The 24,062-nt window shown below is 34.8% G+C and overlaps 1 protein-coding gene across 2 annotated transcripts in view; it reads left to right on the forward strand.

Annotated features, from left to right (window-relative positions):
• Positions 1–24,062, forward strand: part of ARL6IP6 (ARF like GTPase 6 interacting protein 6) — a 62,914-nt gene that overhangs the window by 18,480 nt on the left and 20,372 nt on the right. The window contains exons 3-4 of one of the 2 annotated variants that reach the window (XM_077153855.1): positions 6,450–6,582; positions 11,192–11,232. In XM_077153855.1, the coding sequence (XP_077009970.1) occupies positions 6,450–6,582; positions 11,192–11,213 (155 nt within the window). In that variant the 3' untranslated portion in view covers positions 11,214–11,232. The remainder of the gene's footprint in view (positions 1–6,449; positions 6,583–11,191; positions 11,233–24,062) is intronic. The other variant, XM_077153854.1, reaches the window with a different exon arrangement.

Genomic DNA, 24,062 nt, shown 5'->3' on the forward strand with positions numbered 1-24,062 from the left:
AAGTTCTTTTCGTTTTTTCTTTATTATTCTGTTAATTCTTCATAAAGTGACTTAAAAATGAAATGAAAAGGGTCCATTGGGCCTACATGATAAATAGCATTGACAATTTCACCGGTAAATTGAAGATTATGAGTGTCACAGGTGAAGGAATGTAGGTAAAACAAGATTGGTCATGAGTTGTTCAGTTTGGTGATGGGTACTTGAGGGGTCATCATATTCTTTCTCATATTTATTTGAAATTGGCTATAATAAGGTTTTTTTCTTTTTAATTCCCATGTGTATCTGATGATTTACTAGGGTTGGAAACTGCAGATATTATTTTATTTGTCAATTTTAGTTACTTTGTCAGAATGTCCCTTCTGCTGCTTTACCTTTTTCAGCAGGAAGGGGAGTGGTTGCTACATGCCTGGTTGCAGGTGGGTGGTCAGTTAAGTAGAAACCTTTACCACTGTGGCTGCTCTGTGCCTGCAGTGCTTAGGTTGCACTGGCGGGATAGGAAAACCCGTTTCCTTTGCTCGGGAACTTGTGAATAAGAAGTATGGAGATCAAGGCTGTCCAGCTTTCTGCCTTGACGTGTAGTGAGAAATTATTTGAGAAATGTGTGAGGACTTGAGCGCCCTATAGACTATGGGTTAAAGAGGGTAACAAATTATTTAAAATACCTGCCATCCTCTTAAAATTAGAAAACTTCAGAATCTGATAAAAGTTGAAAAAGTTTGAGTGCATAAACATTTTTATAAATTGTTGATTCATTTTGTGCACTTAAGCTTTTATTAGTAGCTTACAGGTTACAGTTTTTCCAATTAAGTATTACATTAATTCCTATTTAACTTCATAAAATACATGAATTATTAAAGTAATATATTCTCACTAGGAAAAAAATTCAAACAGTCGAAGCTTCGCAGTGATCCACTTCTGTGTCTTCCCAGATCTTTTTCTGTCAATTTACAAATATATGGTCATTTAGAATGTGATTTTATCACTATTGTAGGAAAAACAATTAGAATCATGCATTATCTATTTAGTAAAATATTTTGGACTTCATTCTGTATCTGTATATAGATTTACCTCATACTTTTTAATTACTGCATTGTATTACATAGTATAAGGATACTAGTTTAAACATTTCCCCACTGACATTCAGTTATTTTCTTACTAATTTTTCATTATTTAATACACTGCTAAACCCTGAGTTTGCCAAGTAACAAATTTAGAAGCTCTAAAACAGACCTTGGAAATTATCAGTGTGCTCTGTCACTCTTAGTCCCATTGTTTATGGCTGGAAAAAGTTTTATGAAGAATGTGTAATTGACTGGATAACAGTGCTTTAATAAGAAATCTGTGCTAGTTTCGGAACATGGGAGTTTTATTTTTTCCTAACCTTTTATGTTTATGTATAATCTCTGCAAACTATTGCCTTCACATCTCTGACTTCATAAAACTTTTGAAAATGACCACACCACTTTCCAAGAAGCATAAAACTACTAAACAATTAAAATACTCAGACTATGTAATCTTTTTCTAGATTTTATAATAGTAAGTTGCCAACATACCTTTAGAAAAGGACTTCTTGTAACCAAAATCACTTACTCTGAAAAATGAAAATAAAATATGCCTTTAGATAGGTCAATATGAAACTCCAGCAAAGGTATTAGAATTGGAAATCACCACCCCACCCCTATCCTTTTGCATTCAAGTGGTTTCTACAGATGGAAAAGAGGAATTTCCATCATTTCATCAATTGATGAAAATGGAACTGTAGAGAAGAATGGTGTGAATATTTAAAGGCTTGTATCTTTTGAGACAGATTCTCACAAGTTTGTTTTAGATATCTTTGTAGAAATTTGCAGACAAGTACAAAAATGTTATTTGTGCATTGTTTTTATAGAAAAAAGCTGGAAATAAAAAATATGCAGAGGAACTGTTGCTATGTGTATTAATATCAAAGCTCCCCAACAGAGATTGTTATAAAAAAAAGGCAAAGTGCAGAACAATATTTATGGTGAGAATCCTATTTGTGTGAAATATAACAAGAAGTACTTCTAGAGTACAATAATGTATTTTTTTAGCTGTATCATTTTGATTTGACTATCAGTGATGTAACTGTTGATTAGTTAAAAATGAACATGAAATAATTAAATATGCTCAGTTTAGAGCAGGCACTTAAATCATGGAATACTCACTTCTGAAAAAAGTAAGAATACTCATATTAAATTTGACAGGTGCAAAATGCCTAAATGAGAAAGCTTGATGGACTTTAGAGATCCTCACATTTTGTTATTTTTAATCTGATATTTTGTCTTTCTCACATTTTTTGAAATCTCATGGTTTCATGATTCCGGTCTCCAAATATAGGTATCTGGTTTTTCTTGGGTTAATTACCATCTTTATTCTAGAAACTTGACATATTCTAAGATGTAAACTTGTCAACTATTTTCTACCTTCTTCAGAGCTATTCTAGGAAATAACAGTTATTTGGTAATATAGCCACCCATTAATTGTAGTTGTACACAAAATCCTTTAATAACTTATCTTTAACCCCTATTTCCCTGGGTTGCCAGGGAAGTTGTACCTCAGTACCAAGGCCCTGTCCACACGTCCCAGGTTAAGATAAGATTCTAGGGCATGTCATTGTGCCAAGATGCTGGGAAAAGGATGCATCATATGTTCATCAAGATGTTCATTCAAGTGAATTACTGCAACATCCCTTATTCTGATCAGGATGACCTCTTTCAGATACTAGTTTCCAGCCGCATGATCATCTGAGGTTTCCACCTCCCACTTAAGGCATGGGTATCTGCAAATTTTCTCTGGGCCCAGTAGCCAAGATAGTATAAATAGGTGTATACCATTTCTAGTGTTGAATGGCCTCTTCTAGATGGCTCTGCTCATATACCCCAGCTGCACTACCATCTCTCCAGTATCCACACATGTAAAGACACAAACACGATATACCTTTTTCAGCCTGGGGGAGTCTTTCTCACCTATAGATAAAGCTCTTACTCTGCTCTCCCTGTTCTACACAAATATTTTACCTTTACCCCGTCAACTCATTATACTTGCTGTCCTTAGAAAACATTTTAACCTATGTATCTACTCTCCCTCCTCTATCTGTGGTAGTTCCTCAATTTACAATGCAAAAACAAAGACAATGAGCTGTTTTTCCTTTCAGCTATTTCTCCTTTCTGCTTTGCCGCTTCCCTCTTCTAGGGCAGTAAATACAAACCATTATCTCCGAAAGGAGAAAAGGAAGAACTACCAGAAGAAAAGAAACTAGGTTAATATTTCAAAAATACCAAAATTTTTCCTAATGTTTAATTACTCTAAGTTAATACTTCAGTAGTTATTTCAGTCTGTTGCTATGCTTCTTGTAGTTTACAAAGAGTTCAATGCAGTTACCTGTTTTGTGCTAAGATTTCAGGCACCTTTGGAGGATCATTTGGGGCAGCCAGGGAATTTGACAGTTTATGAATCTTCCTCTACCGTACTTTACAATCTTTCTGTGTTCCTCTCGGTGTCATGGGGAACAGGCTCATCACTAATGGTGATTTTTCATATCAGTTTCTGTGAATTTCCATTATAATCAGAAATTATTGCTTTTTGCTGTGAGTGGTAAACACATGTTTATTTAAAACAAGTTTGTCATTTGACACTTCATATTTGCCATGCAGATTTATATATATATTTATATGTTGTATGTATGTGTGTTTGTGTGTGTAGTTGAATTTGTAAATCTCTTTTATGGTTCATGAATTTTGTATCATGGTTAGAAAGACTTTTTTCTTTCCTAGGCTATAAATGATTTTTCAATGATTCCTTCCACATTTTTATTTTATTTTTACATTTCTATTGTAGATGCATTTAAAAATTTATCCCTGTATAGGGTATGAGTTATGAATTCAACTGTTTTTCCTCTTTCCACATGTTCATCCATTAAGTCACTAACATTTTTATTTAACTATTTGGGCTTGCTTCTAAACTTTTTGTTCTGCTCCTTTCATATATCAGTATCACATTGTTTTAAGTATTGAGGTCCTATAATATGTTTTTTTCTATAATATGTTTTAATATCTGATTGTACTAGTTTCTCTTTAGCTATTGTTGTCTATTATTCCATATATATTCCATATGTATTTTAGAATTAGCTTGCTTTTTCCAAAAAAAAATGTATTTTTGATATTTCTATTGGGATTACTTTGGTTTCATAGATTAATTTAGGGAAGAGCTGATACCCATATCATGACCAATCTTCCTGTCCATTGCTCAAGTTTCTTTTCTGTTCTTGGGAGCACTTTTAAATTTTCGTCGTATAAATCTTTTTTTTCTTGCTATGGTAAATGGATTTTCTTCCATTAAATCATCTAATTTATTATTTGTATATATGAAAGCTATTGGTTTCTATGTATTAATATTTTTCTCAAACATCATAAGTTTTTCTGTTTAACTAGAAATTATAGTAATTTTACTATTTTTCTAGTTTATTTCTCTCTAATCCATTTGCCATATAATAGAGAGATCTTTATAAACCTTAATATGCTCAGGTTATTCCCCCAATTTGGTGACATTATTCTTAGAATGAAATTCAGATTCCTTTTCATGGTCTACAAAGCCCTGCATGTTGTGGAGCCTACTTACTGTGACTTCATTTTCTTACCTCTCTTCTCTCATAATCTTTCTGCACTCTTATTCTTTCTGTTCCTAAAATATACCAATTAGTTTCCCATTTCTGGGCTTTGTCCTGCCTATTTCCTCTGCTAAGGCAAAGGATTCCAGGCAAAGGGAACCAACAGGGCAAAAGCACTGAAATGTGGTTTGCCTCATTTATAATTGTGAATGTTCACATTTTCAAACTGAGTTCTAATGTTAACTCCTTAGAGGGGTAGCATCTTATTTATTGCATACAGTTATCACAACCGATAGTTATTTCATTTATTGATTTATTTACCTTTCTTTTATCTTTCTGCCCCACTAGAATTACTCCACACAGACAAAAATCTTGTCTGTTTTGCTTACCGCTCTATCACCCATATGGTAATAAGCACATAGTAGCTGTCTTAGTTTCATAGAATCTGAAATAAATACCATACAGTGGGTTGGCTTAACAACAGGAATTTATTGACTCATGGTTTCAAAGGCTAGAAGACTTGCTTTCTCCCAGATTTGGTATTTTCAGGCTTGCTGGCAATCTTTTGGGTTCCTTGGCTTTTCCATCACATGGCAATGTACATGGTGGTATTCTTTTCTTTTTTATCTTCCAGGTTCCATTGATTTCAGTTTCTGGCAGTCCTCTGTGGCTTCTTTCTTTGCCTGACTTTCACTGTGTTTATAAAGGACTCCAGTAATCCGGATGAAAACATAGCCTGATTCGGTTGGGCCACACCTTAGCTGAAGTGACATCTTGAAGAGATCTTACTTACAATGGGTCCATACCCACCAGAATGTAGACCAAAACCAAGAACATGTCCAAACTGGGGTATACAATTCAATTTAATCCACCCTGTAGCCCTTCAATGTATTTTGTTACATGAATAAGTGAATTAATTTATGAAGGAATTTTAAAAAATTGGCATCAAAAGAAAGTTGTACTTAGGAAAACTTGGCTACTTTACATATATATATTCTCAGTATTATGGTCACCATTTATTACCATGGGGTTAAAATCTCAACAGAAAAAGTCATTATTCTTTTCATATCCTTAATGTTTTAACAAAACTCAATAATTTGACAAAGGAATAGCATCTAAAATCTTCAAGTTAATTCATTCTACTTTTGTATCATCACTTTGTTTATTCACCCATTCTTCCACTTCTCAACCTTGTTCCTGTTTCTTAGGTTTAGTCTAATACAGTGCATTTGACTTGATTTTTGTGCAATTCTGAATTGACCACAAATAAAATTTTGGTTCCCAACGCATTTGTAATTTTGGGGGTACTTTTTGTTCAGATACTGAATAAAAAGTTAAAGAATCACATTTAATCATTATGTTTATAGGAAAGCTGTAAAGGGGTGGCACTCACATAGTCTGTGTAAAGTACATGGTGTAGGATGAAAGGAATTAGTACTAAATAATAAAAGATAGCAATTGATGACAAGATAACAATTGATGACTCATGGAGTTAAATGAAATATGTCATGACATCTTGACAGTGAAATGCTATAACAATTTTTTTCCTATAGCTGAATTTTGTAAAGCTGAAGTGAATTTATACTCTTTCCACATATTAAAATATAACTGAATTAAAATATTCAATGATACAGCTTCTCATTGTACATTAGTATTTTCATGTATGTATCACCTAGCTTGTACTGAGCTCAAATCGCTTATAACATCAGTTACATGTAATTCGGAAGGTCAAAAGTACATACTATCCTCTGAATATGAGGATACTCGTTTAATTTAAATTGTTTTGCTGTTAATAATTCAAGTTTCCCCCTTTTTTCCTATTAAGGATTCTGGACTCTGCTTATAATATCCTTAACTGCCGGCTTCTCCTGTTGCAGCTTTTCTTGGACAGTGACTTATTTTGACTCTTTTGAACCAGGAATGTTTCCTCCTACTCCACTTTCACCTGCCAGGTTCAAGTAAGTATTCCTATTTCTTCTTGTTTCTTTTTTAACCCACTCCAACTCTACTGAAAACACTGAAATAGATTGAAGCAAGAAACTGCTTATTTGTGAGATAAGATGTTGAGCCCTTGTGCTAGGGAGAATATTTTTAACTCAGTATCTAGGTAGTGCAATGGTTTTTTATAAAAGAAGTTCAAGAAATTATCTCAGAACTGAGACACTTTGATGGATATTTGTCCTTTAGGAATGGAATTTCATTTAAAACATTTATGAAGGTTAAAGCTAATGTCAACAGTTTAAAAGCTTTGCTAGATTTATGTATGAATAGACTTACAACTTAATAATTGTTTTGGATTTTCCCTCGGGATTTAAACTCTGTAGTAATTAGCAAGCATTATGGCACCTATATTAGTTTTCTAGGTTTGCTGTAGCAAAGTATCACAAACGTTGTGGCTTAAAATAACAGCAATTTTATTGTCTCACAATTCTGAAGGCTAGATGTGTGAAATCAAGGTGTCAGCAGGTTCATGTTCTCTCTGAAACCTGTAGGAGAGAATCCTTCCTTGCCTCTTCTGGCTACTGGTATTTGCCAACAATCCTTGGTGATCTTTCCCTTGGTACTGCAGGACTTCATTCGCTGCTGTTGTCATCTCATGGTATTTTGCCCTGTATTTTCCTTTGTCTCTTTTCTCTTCTTATAAGGACAATAGTTATATTAGATTAAGGGTCCACCCCATTCCAGCTTGACCTCATTTTATCTTAATAATTCCATCTACAGTGACCCTTTTTCCAAATAAGGTCACATTCATAGGTAGCAGGGATTAGGATTTCAACATGTCTTTTTAGGGGACACAATTCAAACCATAGCAGCACCCACTCTATACATGTAGACCAGATTAGATGCATTTCTTACTGCAACAGATGTTTCTTTGTGTTTTAATAAGCTTCAGAAAATTCAGTAGTTAGTGTTCTAATACAGTTTATTCATGCCAGGAAAGCTCACATTTTTATACAAATTTTCAAATAAGAACATCTAAGATCTCTACTTTATTCTACACATTGGGACAGTGCAGTGTGGTGGTGAGGTTAGAAAATAAATTCTATTAAAGTTCTGCATATTACGATAGTACTATAGCAATTACTTTTTTTGTTTAATTTTTATTCATAAAACAAAGTACAAGCACATACATTCTTTTTTTTTTTTTAAATTAATACATTCTTAACATACAAACATTCCATTCATGGTATACAATCAATGGCTCACAATGTCATCACAAAGTTGTATATTCATCACTATGATCATTTTCTCAAACATTTGTTTCACTCCAGGAAAAAAAGAAAAAACTCATACATACCATACTCCTTACCCTCCCTCTCACTGACCACTCTATTTCCACCTACCCAATATATATTTTTTTTAATTTTAACATTTGTTCCCCCTATTATTTATTTATTTTTAATCTATATGTTTTACTCATCTGTCCATACCATAGATAAAAGGAGCATCAGACACAAGATTTTCACAATCACACAGTCACATTACAAAAGTTATATCATTATACAATTGTCTTCAAGAAACACGGCTACTGGAACACAGCTCTACATTTTCAGGCAGTTCCCTCCAGCCTCTCTGTTACACCTTAACTGAAAAGGTGAAATCTGTTTAATGCATAAGAATAACCTCCAGGATAACCTCTGGACTCTGTTTGAAATCTCTCAGCCACTGACACTTTATCTTGTCTCATTTCTCTCTTCCCCCTTCCTGTAGAGAAGGTTTTCTCAATCCCTTGATGCTAAGTCCCAGCTTATTCTAGGATTTCTGTCCCACATTGCCAGGGAGGTTTATACTCCTGGGAGTCATGTCCCATGTAGAGAGGGGGAGGGCTATGAGTTTGTTTGCCATGTTGGCTGAGAGAGAGATAGGCCACATCTGAGCAACAGAAGAGGTTTTCTGGGGGTGACTCTTAGGCCTATTTTTTTTTGGATTGGTAAGTCATTTATTCTCAACAAATAGAATCAACAAAACTAGTTACTTGGGTAAAGAATCAAACATTCAACAACAAACATTTTTTTTTCCGTTCTACATATATAATCAGTGATTCACAATATCATCACATAGTTGCATATTCAACATCATGATCATTTCTTAGAGCATTTGCCTTAATTCAGAAAAAGAAATAAAAAGACAACAGAAAAAGAAATAAAACGAAAACAAAAAAAAGATTATACATACCATACCCCTAACCCCTCCCTTTCATTGATCACTAGCATTTCAAACTAAATTTATTTTAACATTTGTTCCCCCTATTATTTGTTTTTGTTCCATATGTTTTACTCGTCTGTTGATAAGATAGATAAAAGGAGCATCAGACACCAGGTTTTCACAATCACGCAGTCGCATTGTGAAAGGTATATCGTTATACAATCATCTTCAAGAAACATGGCTACTGGAACACAGCTTTACATTTTCAGGCAGTTCCCTCCAGCCTCTCCATTATATCTTGAATAACAAGGTGATATCTACTTAATGCAAAAGAATAACCTCCAGGATAACCTCTCGACTCTGTTTGGAATCTCTCAGCCATTGACACTTTGTCTCATTTCAGTCTTCCCCCTTTTGGTTGAGAAGGTTTTCTCAATCCCTTGATGCTGAGTCTTAGCTCATTCTAGGGTTTCTGTCCCACGTTTCCAGGAAGGTCCACGTCCCTGGGAGTCATGTCCCACATAGACAGGGGTAGGGTGGTGAGTTTGCTTGTTGGGTTGGCTGGAGAGAGAGGCCACATCTGAGTAACAAAAGAGGTTCTCTTGGGGTCTTAGGCCTAATTTTAAGTAGGCTTAGCCTATCCTTTGCGGGGATAAGTTTCATATGAACCAACCCCAAGATTGAGGGCTCAGCCTATTGATTTGTTGTCCCCACTGCTTGTGAGAATATCAGGTATTCTCCAAATTAGGAAGTTGAATTTTCCCCCTTACTCACTGTTTCCCCAAGGGGGCTTTGCAAATGCTTTTTTAATCACTGTTCAAATCACTCTGGGTTTTATTGGGGCACCACTCTGGATAAACCTACAAAATCTCATGCCCTGTTCAAGTTCCATGTACTTATGGTGTTCAATTAAACTGTCCACATAAGTTATATTAGGAAATGCACTAGTCAAAATATAAATTTTGTACCAAGTAAACATCTTTTGCTTTAGTCTCACACATAAGTTAAAGTTTTAAAATATGAATTATCATCTGTTTTCAACACCCTACAATATTGACATTCCTTTGTTCTTCTTCATGCAAAAACATTTTAAAATTTGTACATTTAGTCACTATCATTGTACACTCTAGGCTTTCCTGCGTAATACTGTCTTAGTCTTTATCGTCTGTCTTTCCTTCTGGCTTCATTTTTGTCCTCAGCCCTCCTCCCTCTATCATTCTCACATTCAGCTTCATTCAGTGTACTAACATTATTGTGCTATAATTAGGTAGTATTTTGCTATCTATTTCTGAATTTTTATAATCAGTCCTGTTGTACAATCTGTAAGCCTTCAGCTCCAATTACCCAAAATCTACCCTATTTCTATCTCCTGATGGCCTGTGTTCTTAAGTCAAATTCTCCAGATTCGTTCATTAATGTTAGTTCATATCAGTGAGACCATACAGTATTTGTGCTTTTGTTTCTGGCTAATCTCACTCAGCCTAATGTCCTCAAGGTCTGTCCATGTTGTTATATGCTTCCTGACTTTATTCTGTCTTACAAATGCGTAATACTCTGTCGTATGTATATACCACAGCTTGTTTATCCACTCATCTGTTGATGGACATTTGGGCTGTTTCTATCTCTTGGCAATTGAAAATAATGCTACTGTAAACATTGGTATGCAAATGTCCATTTGTTTCCTTGCCCTCATGTCCTCTGAATAGATACCTACAATGGTACTGCCAGATCATATAGCAGTTCTATACTTAGCTTCCTGAGGAACTGCCAAACTGCCTTCCACAGCAGTTCACCATTTTACATTCCCAACAACAGTGGATAAGTATGCCTCTTTCTGCACATCCTCTCCAGCACTTGTCGTTTTCTGTTTTATTGATATGGCCATTCTGGTGGGTGTGAGATGATATCTCATTGTGGTTTTGATTTTCATTTCCCTAATAGCCAGGGAAGTTGAGCATCTTTTCATGTGCCTTTTAGCCATTTGTATTTCCCCTTCTGAGAAGTATCTGTTCATGTCTTTTGCCCATTTTGCAATTGGGTTGTTTGTCTTTTTGTTGTTGAATTGAACAATCTCTTTATATGTTCTGGATACTAGACCCTTATCTGATATATTGTGTCCAAATGTTGTCTCCCATGTGTAGGCTGTCTTTTTACTTTCTTGACAAAGTTCTTTGATGCACAAAAGTGTTTAATTTTGAGAAGTTCCCATCATCTATTTCTTTCTTCTATGCTGGTGCTTTGGGTGTAAGATCTAGGAAACCACCTCCTATGATAAGATTTATAAGATATTTTCCTACGTTTTCTTCTAAAAGTTTTATGGCCTTAGATCTAATGTTTGGGTCTTTGATCCATTTTGAGTTAATTTTTGTATAGGGTGTGACATATGAATTCTCTGTCATTCTTTTTCATGTGGATATCCAGTTCTGCAAGCACCATTTATTGAAGAGACTGTTCTGTCCCAGGTGAGCTGGCTTGACTGCCTTATCAAAGATTAATTCTCCATAGATGAGAGGGTCTATATCTGAACACTCTATTCTATTCCATTGGTCAGTATATCTATCTTTATGCCAGTGCCATGCTGTTTTGACCACTGTAGCTTCATAATACACCTTAAAGTCAGGTAGTGTGAGACCTCCGACTTCATTTTTCTTTCTCAGGATATTTTTTGCTATTCGGGGCATCCTGCCCTTCCAGGTAAATTTAGTTACTGGTTTTTCTATTTCTGAGAAGTAAGTTTTTCGGATTATTGGTTTTGCATTAAATCTATAAATCAATTTAGTTAGAATTGACATCTTAACTATATTTAGTCTTCCAGTCCATGAACATTGTATGCCCTTCCATTTATTTAGGTCTTCTGTGATTTCTTTTAGCAATTTCTTGTAGTTTTCTTTGTGTAAGTCTTTTGTATCCTTAGTTAAATTTATTCCTAAATATATTATTATTTTGCTTGCAATTGTAAATGGAATTTTTTTCTTGATTTCTCCCTCAGATTGTTCATTACTAGTGTATAGAAACACTATAGATTTTTGAATGTTGATCTTGTAACCTGCCACTTTGCTGTACTCATGTATTAGCTGTAGTAGTTTTCCTGTGGATTTTTCTTGGTTTTTAACATGTAGTATCATATCATTTGCAAGTAGTGAGAGTTTTACTTTTTCCTTTCTGATTTTGGTGACCTGTATTTCCTTGTCTAATTGCTCTGACCTGAACTTCCAATACAATGTTGAATAAAAATGGTGATAGTGGACATCCTTGTCTTGTTCCTGATCTTAGCGAGAAAGTTTTCAGTTTTCCCCATTGAGGATGATGTTAGCTGTGGGATTTTCATATATTCCCTTTATCATGTTGAGGAAGTTCCCTTCTATTCCTATCCTTTGAAGTGTTTTCAACAAGAAAGGATGTTGCATTTTGTCAAATGCCTTTTCTGCATCAATCAAGATGGTCATGCAGTTTTTCTGCATTGATTTTTTTGATATGATGTATTATATTAATGGATTTTCTTATGTTGAACCATTTTTGCATACTTGAGATGAATCCTACTTGGTCATGGTGTATAATTCTTTTAATGTGGTGCTGGATTCGATTTGCAAGAATTTTTCCATCTATATTCATTAGAGAGATTGGTCTATAATTTTCTTTTCTTGTGGTATCTTTGGTTTTGGTATAAGGATGATGTTGGCTTTATAGAATGAATTAGTACCTTTCCCTCCACTTCAGTTTTTTTGAAGAGTTTGAACAGGATTGGTACTAATTCTTTCTTGAATGTTTGGTAGAATTCATGTGTGATGCCATCTGGTCCTGGACTTTTCTTTTTTGGGGAGCATCTTAATGACTAATTCAGTTTATTTATTTGATTGGTTTGTTGAGGTCATCTAGTTCTTCTTGAGTCAGTGTTGGTTCTTAATCCCTTTCTAGGAAGCTGTCCATTTAATCTACATTTTCTAGTTTTTTAGCATAAAGTTGTTCATAGTATCCTTTTCATTACCACCTTTATTTCTGCAGGGTCAGTGGTTATGTCTCCGCTTCCATTTCTGATTTTGTTTATTTGCATCCTCTCTCTTCTTTTTGTCACCTTGCTATGGGTCCATCAATCTTACTGATTTTCTCATAGAACCAACTTCTGGTTTGTTGATTTTCTTGATTATTTTCATGTTCTCAATTTCATTTATTTCTGCTCTAATCTTCATTATGCCTTTCCTCTTGCTTGCTTTGGGGTTAGTTTGCTGTTCTTTTTCTACTTCTTCCAAGTGAACAGTTAATTCCCGGATTTTTGCTTTTTCTTCTTTTTTGATATAGACATTTAGGGCAATAAATTTTCCTCTTAGCACTGCCTTTATTGCATCCCATAAATTTTGATATGTTGTGTTTTCATTTTCATTTGCCTCGAGATAGTTATTGATTTCTCTTGCAATTTCTTCCTTGACCCACTGGTTGTTTAAGAGTGTGTTGATGAGCCTCCATATATTTGTGAATTTTCTGGCCCTCTGCCTATTATTGATTTCCAACTTTATTCCTTTATGATCTGAGAAAGTGTTCTGTACGATTTCAGTCTTTTTAAATTTACTGAGAATTGTTTTGAGACCCAGCATATGTTCTATCCTTGAGAATGATCCATGAGCATTTGAGAAGAAGTTGTATCCTGCTGTTGTGGGGTGTAATGTTCTATAAATGTCTGTTAAGTCTAGTTTGTTTATTGTATTACTGAAATTCTCTGTTTCTTTATTGATCCTCTGTCTTAATGTTCTTTCCATTGATGAGAGTGGGGAATTGAAGTCTCCAACTATTATGGTAGGTGTGTCTATTTCTCTTTTCAGTGTTTGCCTTATGTATTTTGGAACACTCTGGCTTGGTGCATAAATATTTATGATATGTCTTCTTGTTGAATTGTTCCTTTTATTAATTCATAGTGTCCTTCTTTGTCTTTTAATTGTTTTATATTTGAAGTCTAATTTGTTGGATATTAGTATAGCTACTCCTGCTCTTATCTGAATATTGTTTGCATGAAATATCTCTTCCCAATCTTTCGCTTTCAACCTACGTTTATCCTTGGGCTAAAATGCATCTCCTGTAGACAGCATATAGATGGGTTCTGTTTTTTATTCCATTCTGCCAGTCTTTATCTTTTGATTGGGAAATTTAATCCATTAACATTTGGTATTATTACTGTACGAGTAGTACTTTCTTCTACCATTTTGCCTTTTGGATTTTATATTCATATCTAATTTTTCTTCTTTTTACCTTTCTGATTGTGCTGGTTTGAAATGATGTATGGACTCTAGAAAAGCCATGTTTTTATGAAAATCCCATTTCGAAAAGGTAGAATAATCCCTATTCAACACTGTATGTTTGAAACTATAATCAGATCATCTCCCTGGATGATGTGATTTAGTCAAGAGTGGTTTTTAAACTGGATTAGGTCACAACATGTCTCCATCCATTTGGGTGGGTCTTGAGAAGTTTCTGGTGTCCTATAACAGAGGAAACATTTGGAGAATGGGAGATTCAGAGAGAGCAGAGAAGAATGACATAGTCATGAGAGCAGAGAGACCACAAGCCAGTGACCTTTGGAGATAGCCAGGAGAGAAAGTAGCAGATGATGCCTTGCTCACCAGGTGCCCTTCCAGCCAAGAGAGAAACTGTGACTGTGTTCGCCATGTGCTTTTCCAGATGAGAGAGAAACCCTGAATATCATCGGCCTTCTTGAACCAAGTTATCTTTCCCTGGATACCTTTGATTGGACATTTCTATAGACTTGTTTTAATTGGACATTTTCTCGGCCTTGGAACTGCAAACTAGCAACTCATTAAATTCCCCTCGTTCAAAGTCGTTCCGTTTCTGGTATATTGCATTCTGGCAGCTAGCAAACTAGAATACTGATAGTCTTCATTTCTACACTGTTCTCCACACCTCTCTCTCCTGTCTTTTCCTGTCTCTCTAGTGCTCCCTTTAGTATTTCTTGCAGAGCCAGTCTCTTGGTCACAAATTCTCTCAGTGATTTTTTTTCTGAAAAAGTTTTAATTTCCTCCTCATTTTTGTGAATTTTCCTCCTCATTTTACTGGATATAGAATTCTTGGTTGGCAGTTTTTTTTCTTTTATTATCTTAAATATATCACACCACTTTCTTCTTGCTTCTGTAATTTCTGCTGAGAAATCTGCTCATAGTCTTATTGGGTTTCCCTTGTATGTGATGGATTGCTTTTCTCTTGCTGCTTTCAAAATTCTCTTTCTCTCTGACATCTGACATTCTGATTAGTATCTTGGAGTACGTCTATTTGGATCTTGTCTGTTTGGAGTACGCTGCACTTCTTGGATCTGTAATTTTAAGTCTTTCATAAGAGTTGGGAAATTTTCGGTGTTAATTTCCTCCATTAGTTTTCCTCCTCCTTTTCCCTTCTCTTCACCTTCAGTGACACCCACAACACATATATTCGTGTACTTCATGTTGTCATTCAGTTCCCTGAGACTCTGCTCATATTTTTCCATTCTTTTCCTTATATAATCTTTTGCTTGTAGGAGTTCAGATGTCCCGTCCTCCAGTTCACTAATCCTGTCTTCTGCCTCATGAAATCTAGCATTGTAGGTTTCCATTGTTTTTTTCATCTCTTCTAATGTGTCTTTCATTCCCATAAGTTCTGTGATTTGTTTTTCAGACTTTCAGTTTCTTCTTTTTGTTCGTCCTTTGCCTTCTTTATATCCTCCCTCAATTCATTGATGTGGTTTTTGATGAGATTTTCCATTTCTGTTCGAACATCCTGAATTAATTGTTTTACCTCCTGTATCTCATTTGAATTGTTGGTTTGTTCCTTTGACTGGGCCGTATCTTCAATTTTTCTAGGATGATTATTTTTTGCTGGCATCTAGACATTTAATTTCCTTGATTAGTTTATTATGGAGATTGGTTTCACTTTTTTACCTAGGATTTTCTTGCTGAAAGACTTTGCTGTTTATCTGTTCTTTGACAGTCAGTTTAGCTTATTCTAGACCTTTAACATAGGTTTTGTTTAACAGAGTCAGAACTTTTCAGTTCTTGTTTTCTTGTTTCTTGCCCTGCCTGTATGGTGCCTTTTTTCCCCCCTTAGGAGGGTCTACTTAGGTATTATAGACTCCAGTCAGATTTTCCCAGACCAGTCTGGCCTCCTCTCAGGAGGAAAGAGTCCCCTGCTTCAGTTTTCCCTGAAGGATGGACTTCCCTGTGAAGCCTCTGGGCTCTCTCTTTTTCTTATCCTGCCCAGTATGTGGCGCTTGTCTGCCTGCGAGTCCCACTAGCATAAAGTGATGCGGTGCCTTTAACTTCAGCAGACTCTCCCTGCTGGGGTGTGATCGAGACAGAGGAGAGGTTGTAGGGTGGCTTTAATCGCTTCACTTTTCTAGACCCTGGGGTCTGAATTCCTTGAGGCAGGGATTCCACCTGATCTGGGCCCCACCCTTCTCCTGGGGAAGGCACACCCTCCAGACAAGCTCTTAGACAAGCTTAATTCTGCCCTTGCCTGGGGCAGTTGGAGCCCGAGATGTCTTGCAGTCATATCCAAAGAGCAAGAAAGCCGTAGAAACACAGCCATTAAAAAAAAAACCTTTTCAGAGCAGGACCCCTGTTCCTCTGGTTTGCTAATCAAGAGCTGAAGTTGGTACATTGCTCTATGTATCCCCAGGCCCTATGTGCCCCCTCCTTTTCTTCAGGTCCCAGACCTTTTCAAGTATTTTGTGCTGTCTGATCAAAAAAAAGCCTTCTTTTTTTTTTCTCTCTCTTTCAGTCAGACCTGTCCCCTCTGTGCTGGGGCAAAAAGCAGCAACCTCAGCTTTTACTGGAAGTTCAGCTGAGCTGGGGGGTCTATCTTTAGTAGTCAGAATTTTTAATTAATTCCACAGATGGAGCTTGGTTGTAGTCAGGCCTTTGCTGCTAGTAAAGTCTTTTTCCTTTCCCCTCTGGAAACCAGCCTGTGGGAGAGGGGCACCTATCTCTGTGGCTTCGGGGACTCACAGTTCTGGGGGTGATTGCAACCGGTCCAGTTTGCCCAGACTGGTGTATGCTGTGTGTCCTGTCACTGTTGTGGCCCCAGCAGTTCTGTACCGTTCCTGGCTATTTATTAGCTGCTCTGGAGGATGAACTAAATTCCATACCTCACTAAGCCACCATCTTGGGACACTGACATATTGTCTTTTTTTATCTGTTGCTCTTGTTGTTCTTACTAGAACTCCAGTCCACCTCATGAAGAGGTTGTAGAGATCAAATTTTTGAGGTACTATGAATGTGAATTTAAACTAATGATAGTTATTAATAATCATTGGTATTACTGGCTTTAAATATTAGTAAACTTCCTTGTATTTTTCTGTCTTTTGAATATATCTTTAAAATTTTGGGGCTTCACTTCAAATGAAATGTACACATACTTTTGAATCCCTATCTGTATATGAAAACATAAATAATGTATTTGCTAATAAATGTCTTGTGTGTTTTGTGTGATGTGTATAATGAATAATTAATAATCTAAATTGACTAAGAGTTATACCTTGCAGCTAAACACCATCCCATAATTTACTTGGATACAATTCATTTGGGAAGTTTATTTTGCTAAGTGATATAGTATGCAATTGAAATGTATGTTCTTTTGCTTCCTGTCAACATAATTACTTGAAAAAGGAATATGAATCCAATATAATGAGACTCACTATATATGTCTCATAAAAATTTAATTTAATCTTTGTCTTGTATTTATTTTGATTCCATCTCTCCTCTGAATTCCAAACTTACATTTCTGTCTATGTATCAGATCTTACCACCTGGATTTCAGAAGGCACCATGATCTTAGAATGACTAAAGCTCTAGTTTACTCCTTAAAGATGTTAGCATCCACTCACAAGGCTTGAAACCGTATTCACTATGTTAATCCCATTGCCATGTCCAGTCAGTTCTGCCTCTTGAATTGTCATTGGAAGACTTTTTTTTATACCCCCACTGTTTTTGTCTTTCTTATGGCATCCTTACTCTCTGTGTTTGACCGTGTGATCTCCTGTCCTCCAAACTCTCCTTTTCTGATTTGCCCTGCATACTGCTGTCTTTCTAAAAATAGATCTAGTGATAACTCTTTGTTTAAAAGTCTTAAGGGACTTTCCTGTTACCTTCAAAATAAAGTCCAATTCCTGAGTTTAGCATAAATCCTTCTCCTTCTGCTTTCCCAACTTCATTATCAACTATTTCCCCACTGCACCCAACACCGTAACCGTGTACCAAATTAACTTGGCACCCCCACAGGTAAACTGAATACTTTCAAAAGATGCTATAACTTTACTCTTGCTCTTCTTTCTTCCTGGAAAGTCCTTTTCCTGCTCAGCTTTTTTTCTACCACCACCAGATTCATAAGCCTCATAGATATTAGAAGTTTTTTTTTTTAATTAGAAAAAAATATTTCAGTGTTCTCTTAATGATCTGGAATTAAAATTGAAGGCATTTAACTTTTTTTTAATTTTTGTATTTTTTTATTAAATTAGAACCAGCGGTAAAGGACCTAATTTTCAATGTGTTTACTAGTCATTTAGTTTTAATGTGAAGATAGTGTCTGATCGGAAACTTAGATTACATAGTTGTTAATACAGCCCTAAAATACAGTTTTGAAAACAGTTTTGAATTACTCTCAATGTGTAAGTAGAAAGTTCATTTTATATATGATAATCAGCTTTTAATCATCGTCTTATGGGAGTCAAATTATAATTTAAAATAATTACATATTAATAGAAAGTGTGATCCAAAAGAAAGGCATATAATAAATGTAGACGTAATTGATCACATAATTAACAGTAGCCACAGACCGAAAAAGGCATGTAATAAGTATAGTGACTATATCCAGTGAAAACTCTGCCCTCAAGTGTTTGTGGAAAATAATACAGTTTCTTCAGAAATGTCAGAATTAAATATATTCTCTTTGCTACCAGTAGAGTGAGTGCTTGTACAGGGAAACATCTTTTCTACCTTTTCAAAAAGTTGAAATCTTCGTACTTTATTTTCTTAAGTCAGATTGATATATTTCATTAACATGCCATGTCACACTTGAAAAAAATCTTTGTAACAGATTATGTATTCTTTTATTATCTAAAATAATCCTATTAATATAAATGTTTTACCGAGTATATGAGAATAATGCAGGTTCTTTGTTGAAATTTTTTTAAAAATGGAAATAACCCATAATTAGAGGAAATGATTGCTGTAATCTACTTTTTAATATCACATTTGGTAGAACATTTTTCCATAATTTTTTAAATTTTCAAAACAATTTTCAATATTTAAATACTCTTCAAAGACCAATCAGCATATATATTCAATTTGGTTTTTTTTCAGTTGCATGGTCTAGGAATTCCGCATGAAAGGAATTTCTGACCTACTTGTGCACCCTCAATTTGTTTAAAAAAAAAAAAAACTTACAAGTTTAAATGAAAGGTGGATTCTAAGATAATTTAATAAGTAAGAGTCTGCTTAGCTGAGTAGAAACTAAAGAAAGGAAAGATAATTAGAACATCATAAAATGTAGAGATTTTCCTTTATTTCTGAGATTAGGATTTTTCATTAAAAATTATCTCTATTTCTAGCTCTATGAATATCAAACAAAAAGAGAGTAAGAAATCATCAGAATAGCTAGTTGAATTGGGGAAAAAAATCAAGACGACCCTGTTTACTATGTCTATCAATTGTGTTTCCCTAGAAACAATTCAGAGTAGGGAAGAAAAAATTAACATTTATTGATACTTAGTAAATATCAGGTGAAACATTTAGTGAAATCCAGGAATTTTCATCGATAATTCAGTAGTAGAGATTGAGATTAGAAATAAAATCCTTTCTTTGCATTAATTAATTTTTTTTTCATATTTTTGCTTCTATGCTTACTAGATGTGTCTTACAAAATCTCACTTGAACATAAGCACAATGCCTTTAGGAAATACAAGATAGGTAACTTTACAGGGTGTATTTTCCAGACAGATACTTTATGGACTTTGAAAGACATATTTTTCAGAAAGATGGTTGTCATGCTGACTTATTTAGCAAACTTTGCTGAGTAAGAAGGTAAACTGTAATATATACACAAACTTCTCTATTAGGAAGAAATCTTTCTTTTTTTTTTTTGAATATTTGGGTCAAGTCCTGAATTACATGGAGGACTTTGTATTAGTTGTTACTCAAAATCTGTTACATTGTTTAAGAACAAAGGCAAAGGCAGTAAATTTAGATTCCTTGGGGTGCAAGCATTCGCCGCTTCTAAGTATTTAATAATTTACTTTCCTGCTCTTTCTACATTCCCTAATAAGCATCTTCAGTTCACGTCTCATCAAGTCATTGATTTATTGGATTTTGTTAATGATTTCTAAGCAGGAAAATATTACAGTGTGTGTGTGTAGTCAATATTTCATATTGTGATTATTCGCTTTAGTCATAGTTTCCAGAAGTTAGTGTATCTAAGTATGTGACCTATCTATGCAAAAATACTACATGCACAGATAACCCAGAACTTGAAAGAATCTTGGAGTTCATTCTTGGCCAGGCTAGTGGCAGCACCAGAAAGTTGGGGAGGGAATGGGGTATGGGGGAAATGTGCCTTGAAGCTGCATTTTTCCTAATAAGTACACTTTTTAAATTAATATTCTAGGATTCCAGGGATTTCTTAGAGATTCCTAATAAGATTATGGGTCCCTTCTAAACCACCCCCTAGGAGTTATCATTAGTCGAGATACTACCATTTTTTAACACATGAAGAAAACGAGTCCCAGGGAAGTCTAGACGATCTGCCCCAAAGTCAATAATTTGTTTATAATTCCAGGTTTAGTGTTTTTGTTTATGTGTTTCTTTGCTATGCTAGCTAGCCTACCTACTCTGTGTTATGAAATAAATTAATAGGAAGAATTTCACTAATTGAAACAGCATCATTTTATTGGCAATGAAATAGCAAAAAAAAATAATATAAAAGCTCAGGTGCTCTGAGCTTTTGCTGTGGCAGTTTTGCTCATGCACTATTCGCAAATCTAATAAAAATACATTCTTAACATCTCACTGTCTTTGCCCTCTCCTCCATTTTTTTTCTCCCAGGGACCAGTGCTCTCCACTCCAGCTTGCATTTCACATTACCAGTACACAGTCCCCATCTAGTGGTGAAATAAAACAGCTGCTAGTTTGTACTAGTTTTGAGCCTTCTAAAAACTAAAACCAGTCAATGATTATAATAGGCTCCACCTTGTGTAGAAATGTTATTTTTAGTCTAGAAATAAATTTTTCAGAAAAAATGATAGTGTAAGTGATGGGTCTAGCAAAAAAGTATAGTACAGAAAGCTCATTCATTTTGTAGTTGACAAAATTTTGTAACTGGTATGCATAATAATGAAATAAGTAATTAAATTAGTCTACCTTTTACTACTTTTCATGTGGAGTCAAAAGATTAAGACAACATTCTTAAGGAAGTTAAGGTTGTTACTTCATTGTAATCAATTGTGATAAGTATAGAAGTCCTATTGCTGACATGAAAAATAAATGATCATTATTCAAATCAAAGGTAAAAATTAACAGCATAGGGCGGGCCGCGGTGGCTCAGCGGGCAAGAGTGCTTGCCTGCCATGCCGGAGGACCCCGGTTCGATTCCCGGCCCCAGCCCATGTAAAAAACAAACAAACAAACAAAATATAATAAAACAAGAAAATGTTTAAAGATGTTTCCCTTTCTTCCTCCCTTCCTTCCTTCCATCCTTCCTTCCTTCTCTCTGTCTTTCCTTCCCTTCCTCCCTCTCTCTTTAAAAAAAAAAAAAAAAAAAAAAAAATTAACAGCATATATCCATATAACTTTAAGCCAAGACTTTTACTTTGTAAGAAACTAAGTCTGACTTAAGCTGGGGATCCAAAATTCTTCATAAGTAAAATGGATATATTCATTTTAAAGTCAGAGTTAATTTTCATATTCTAAAGGTAGGATATGACAAGTGGGTAACACCCATAAGAAGGCATTCAGTGATTTCTTTAGTAAATTAGCTGAAATAATCATCATAGTGAAGAGAGTTACTATGCCAAGGAAGCTTTTTTTTTTTTGGCATGGGCAGGCACCAGGGATTGAACTGGGGTCTCCAACATGGTAGGTGAAAACTCTGCCTGCTGAGCCACCGTGGCCAGCCCCCAAGGAAGCTTTTTATGTTAATAAGACTTGTTAGTTTGTAGAGGAGATAGAGAGAACTATTTCTAAAGAGAAAAAAAAAATCATTGGTTGTATTTAAAGTTATTAAGGATAGGCAAACTCTATTATAGAAATCAAATGCAGCTAGAAGTTTTAAACTTATGCAAGTTAAAAGTTAAATAAAAGTAAGATTCCTAGTGAATTCAATATTTAAATCCAGAGCTTAGATTATTAAATCACTTGTTGAAAAACTGTTTTAAAATCATTTTATTGTTCTGTTAGGAAATTCTGTAGAGTAGCAAGTCTTGCCGTCACAATGTTTTAGATTTTAGAGAATGTGTCAGCTTTTCTAAATCCTCTGTTGACCTTATCCTAACATCAAAGATTTGGAAGCTCAGAGATAAGAGAACAAACCAAAGGACTGAAAATAAGACTTTTTCAGGCTAGAATGAAGTGTTTTATTAAAAAGAATTATCTCAATTTTGAGCACAATTCTGTGTCTACTTTAATGACCTTAAATATCTGTGTTTGCTATAGGAATATTTATTAAAATAAAATATAGACATTTTAAATTTTCCTAGATAGCTTTTAAAAGTGACTAAGTCCCCAAAAGCATCCCTCACATAGCTATTTTGAATTATTAGAAATCAAGCAAAAATATGTTGTTACACCTTCACTGTTAGTTTTAAGTCAAAGTTAGGTGGCTCTGAAATATTTGTGCAATTTTCTTGAATGAGGCTGAATTGGAAGATATAGTTGAATGTCAATTTTATAGAATTCAGAGTATAAGTTCACTAGTTTATAATTGTCAGAGAAGTTTAGATGCATTAATGATTTCATTCATGGGTAATTTGATATGGGATTCATGGTGAAAATGAATGGAAACTCTACAATTATTGGTACTATGTTATGATTTCTAGGAATATGGTAAACAGTGGTATCTTCTTTCCACTAAAACCTGCTTAAATATAATCTATAGGATTAGATTGACAATCAACAGTATTTCATAGTTAATAAACCAGAGGGTGTCTGCTGCTTTCCTGATGCTGTTGGTCTTTTTGGATTATCTACATTTATTTTGATTTTTTTCCCTACCACAAATATTTGATAAATATCCCAAAACTCAAATTCAGAAAACAGTTGCCTTTTCTTTAACTTTAGTTTTTAGTTCATTTAATTTTTTTACCCAGCCTTGTTTTCAAAAACTATATTGCTATTTGGAATGTACAAAAATAGTTTAATTAGAAGTAGAGAGAAAAGGGAATAAGTTAATTTTTGTTTGAATTGCTTTAGGTAAACTTTTGGAGAACTATCTTACAGGCTAAAAATTAACATGTCATCTGATACTCTTTTTGCCTCTGTTGCTTCTTCTGTAAAGCATTCTGGATGTAGTTACATGCCAGAATTTTTAAATTTCCATGACGTTTGTGAATGAATATTTGTTGTAGAGGGGGCAGCAGGCAACGGATGAGTGGAATATTTGACATGAATTTCCTGAATTCAGGACTTAGAAGTGGTATTGCTGTATTATGTTCTCTTTCTACTCAACGTTAGGCTTATTTTCTTAGATGCTACTAATGCTACTAATGGGTTTTCTCTAACTTCTTACATTTCTTGACAGTAAGGGCTTTAATTCTTGGGGGTTATGAAGATAACAGTACAAATAGAATAGTAAATCCATAATAGAAAAGGGTTATTGGTTCTTAATTCAGGTAGTAATATAAGCCTTGGAAGTCAAGGAAAGTAGATGATTTAATATTTAGATTACAAATTTCTTTTCCAAGAACCTTAGATTTGACATTGAGTGCAATGAATTAACTCTACTCCTCTTTTATATGGCGTTTAGAGAGCTGCCTTTGTGGAATCAGATTATTGCCATGAACTAGTGAAACAGATGTCAGATGGTTAATTGCAGTAAGAGAAAAAAGCTAGGGACAAAAGAGAGATCAAGAACTTTGCCTTGTTATTTGAGTTTCCAGAAGTTTCATTATCTGGGAACTGTGTTTGGAGCCATCAATTGCTATGCCGTTGCTATTAATGAATGTATTGATGGTATTGCTCTGTGGCTTCTCAAAATGAAGGGTTAAAATACATGCATGTCTTAGAAAATATATTCCATTACTGTTTTGAACGGAGGTACAAATAGATAAAGCAAA

This window comes from Tamandua tetradactyla, chromosome 3 (genome assembly GCF_023851605.1).
Source record: "Tamandua tetradactyla isolate mTamTet1 chromosome 3, mTamTet1.pri, whole genome shotgun sequence".
Lineage (NCBI taxonomy): Eukaryota > Metazoa > Chordata > Mammalia > Pilosa > Myrmecophagidae > Tamandua > Tamandua tetradactyla.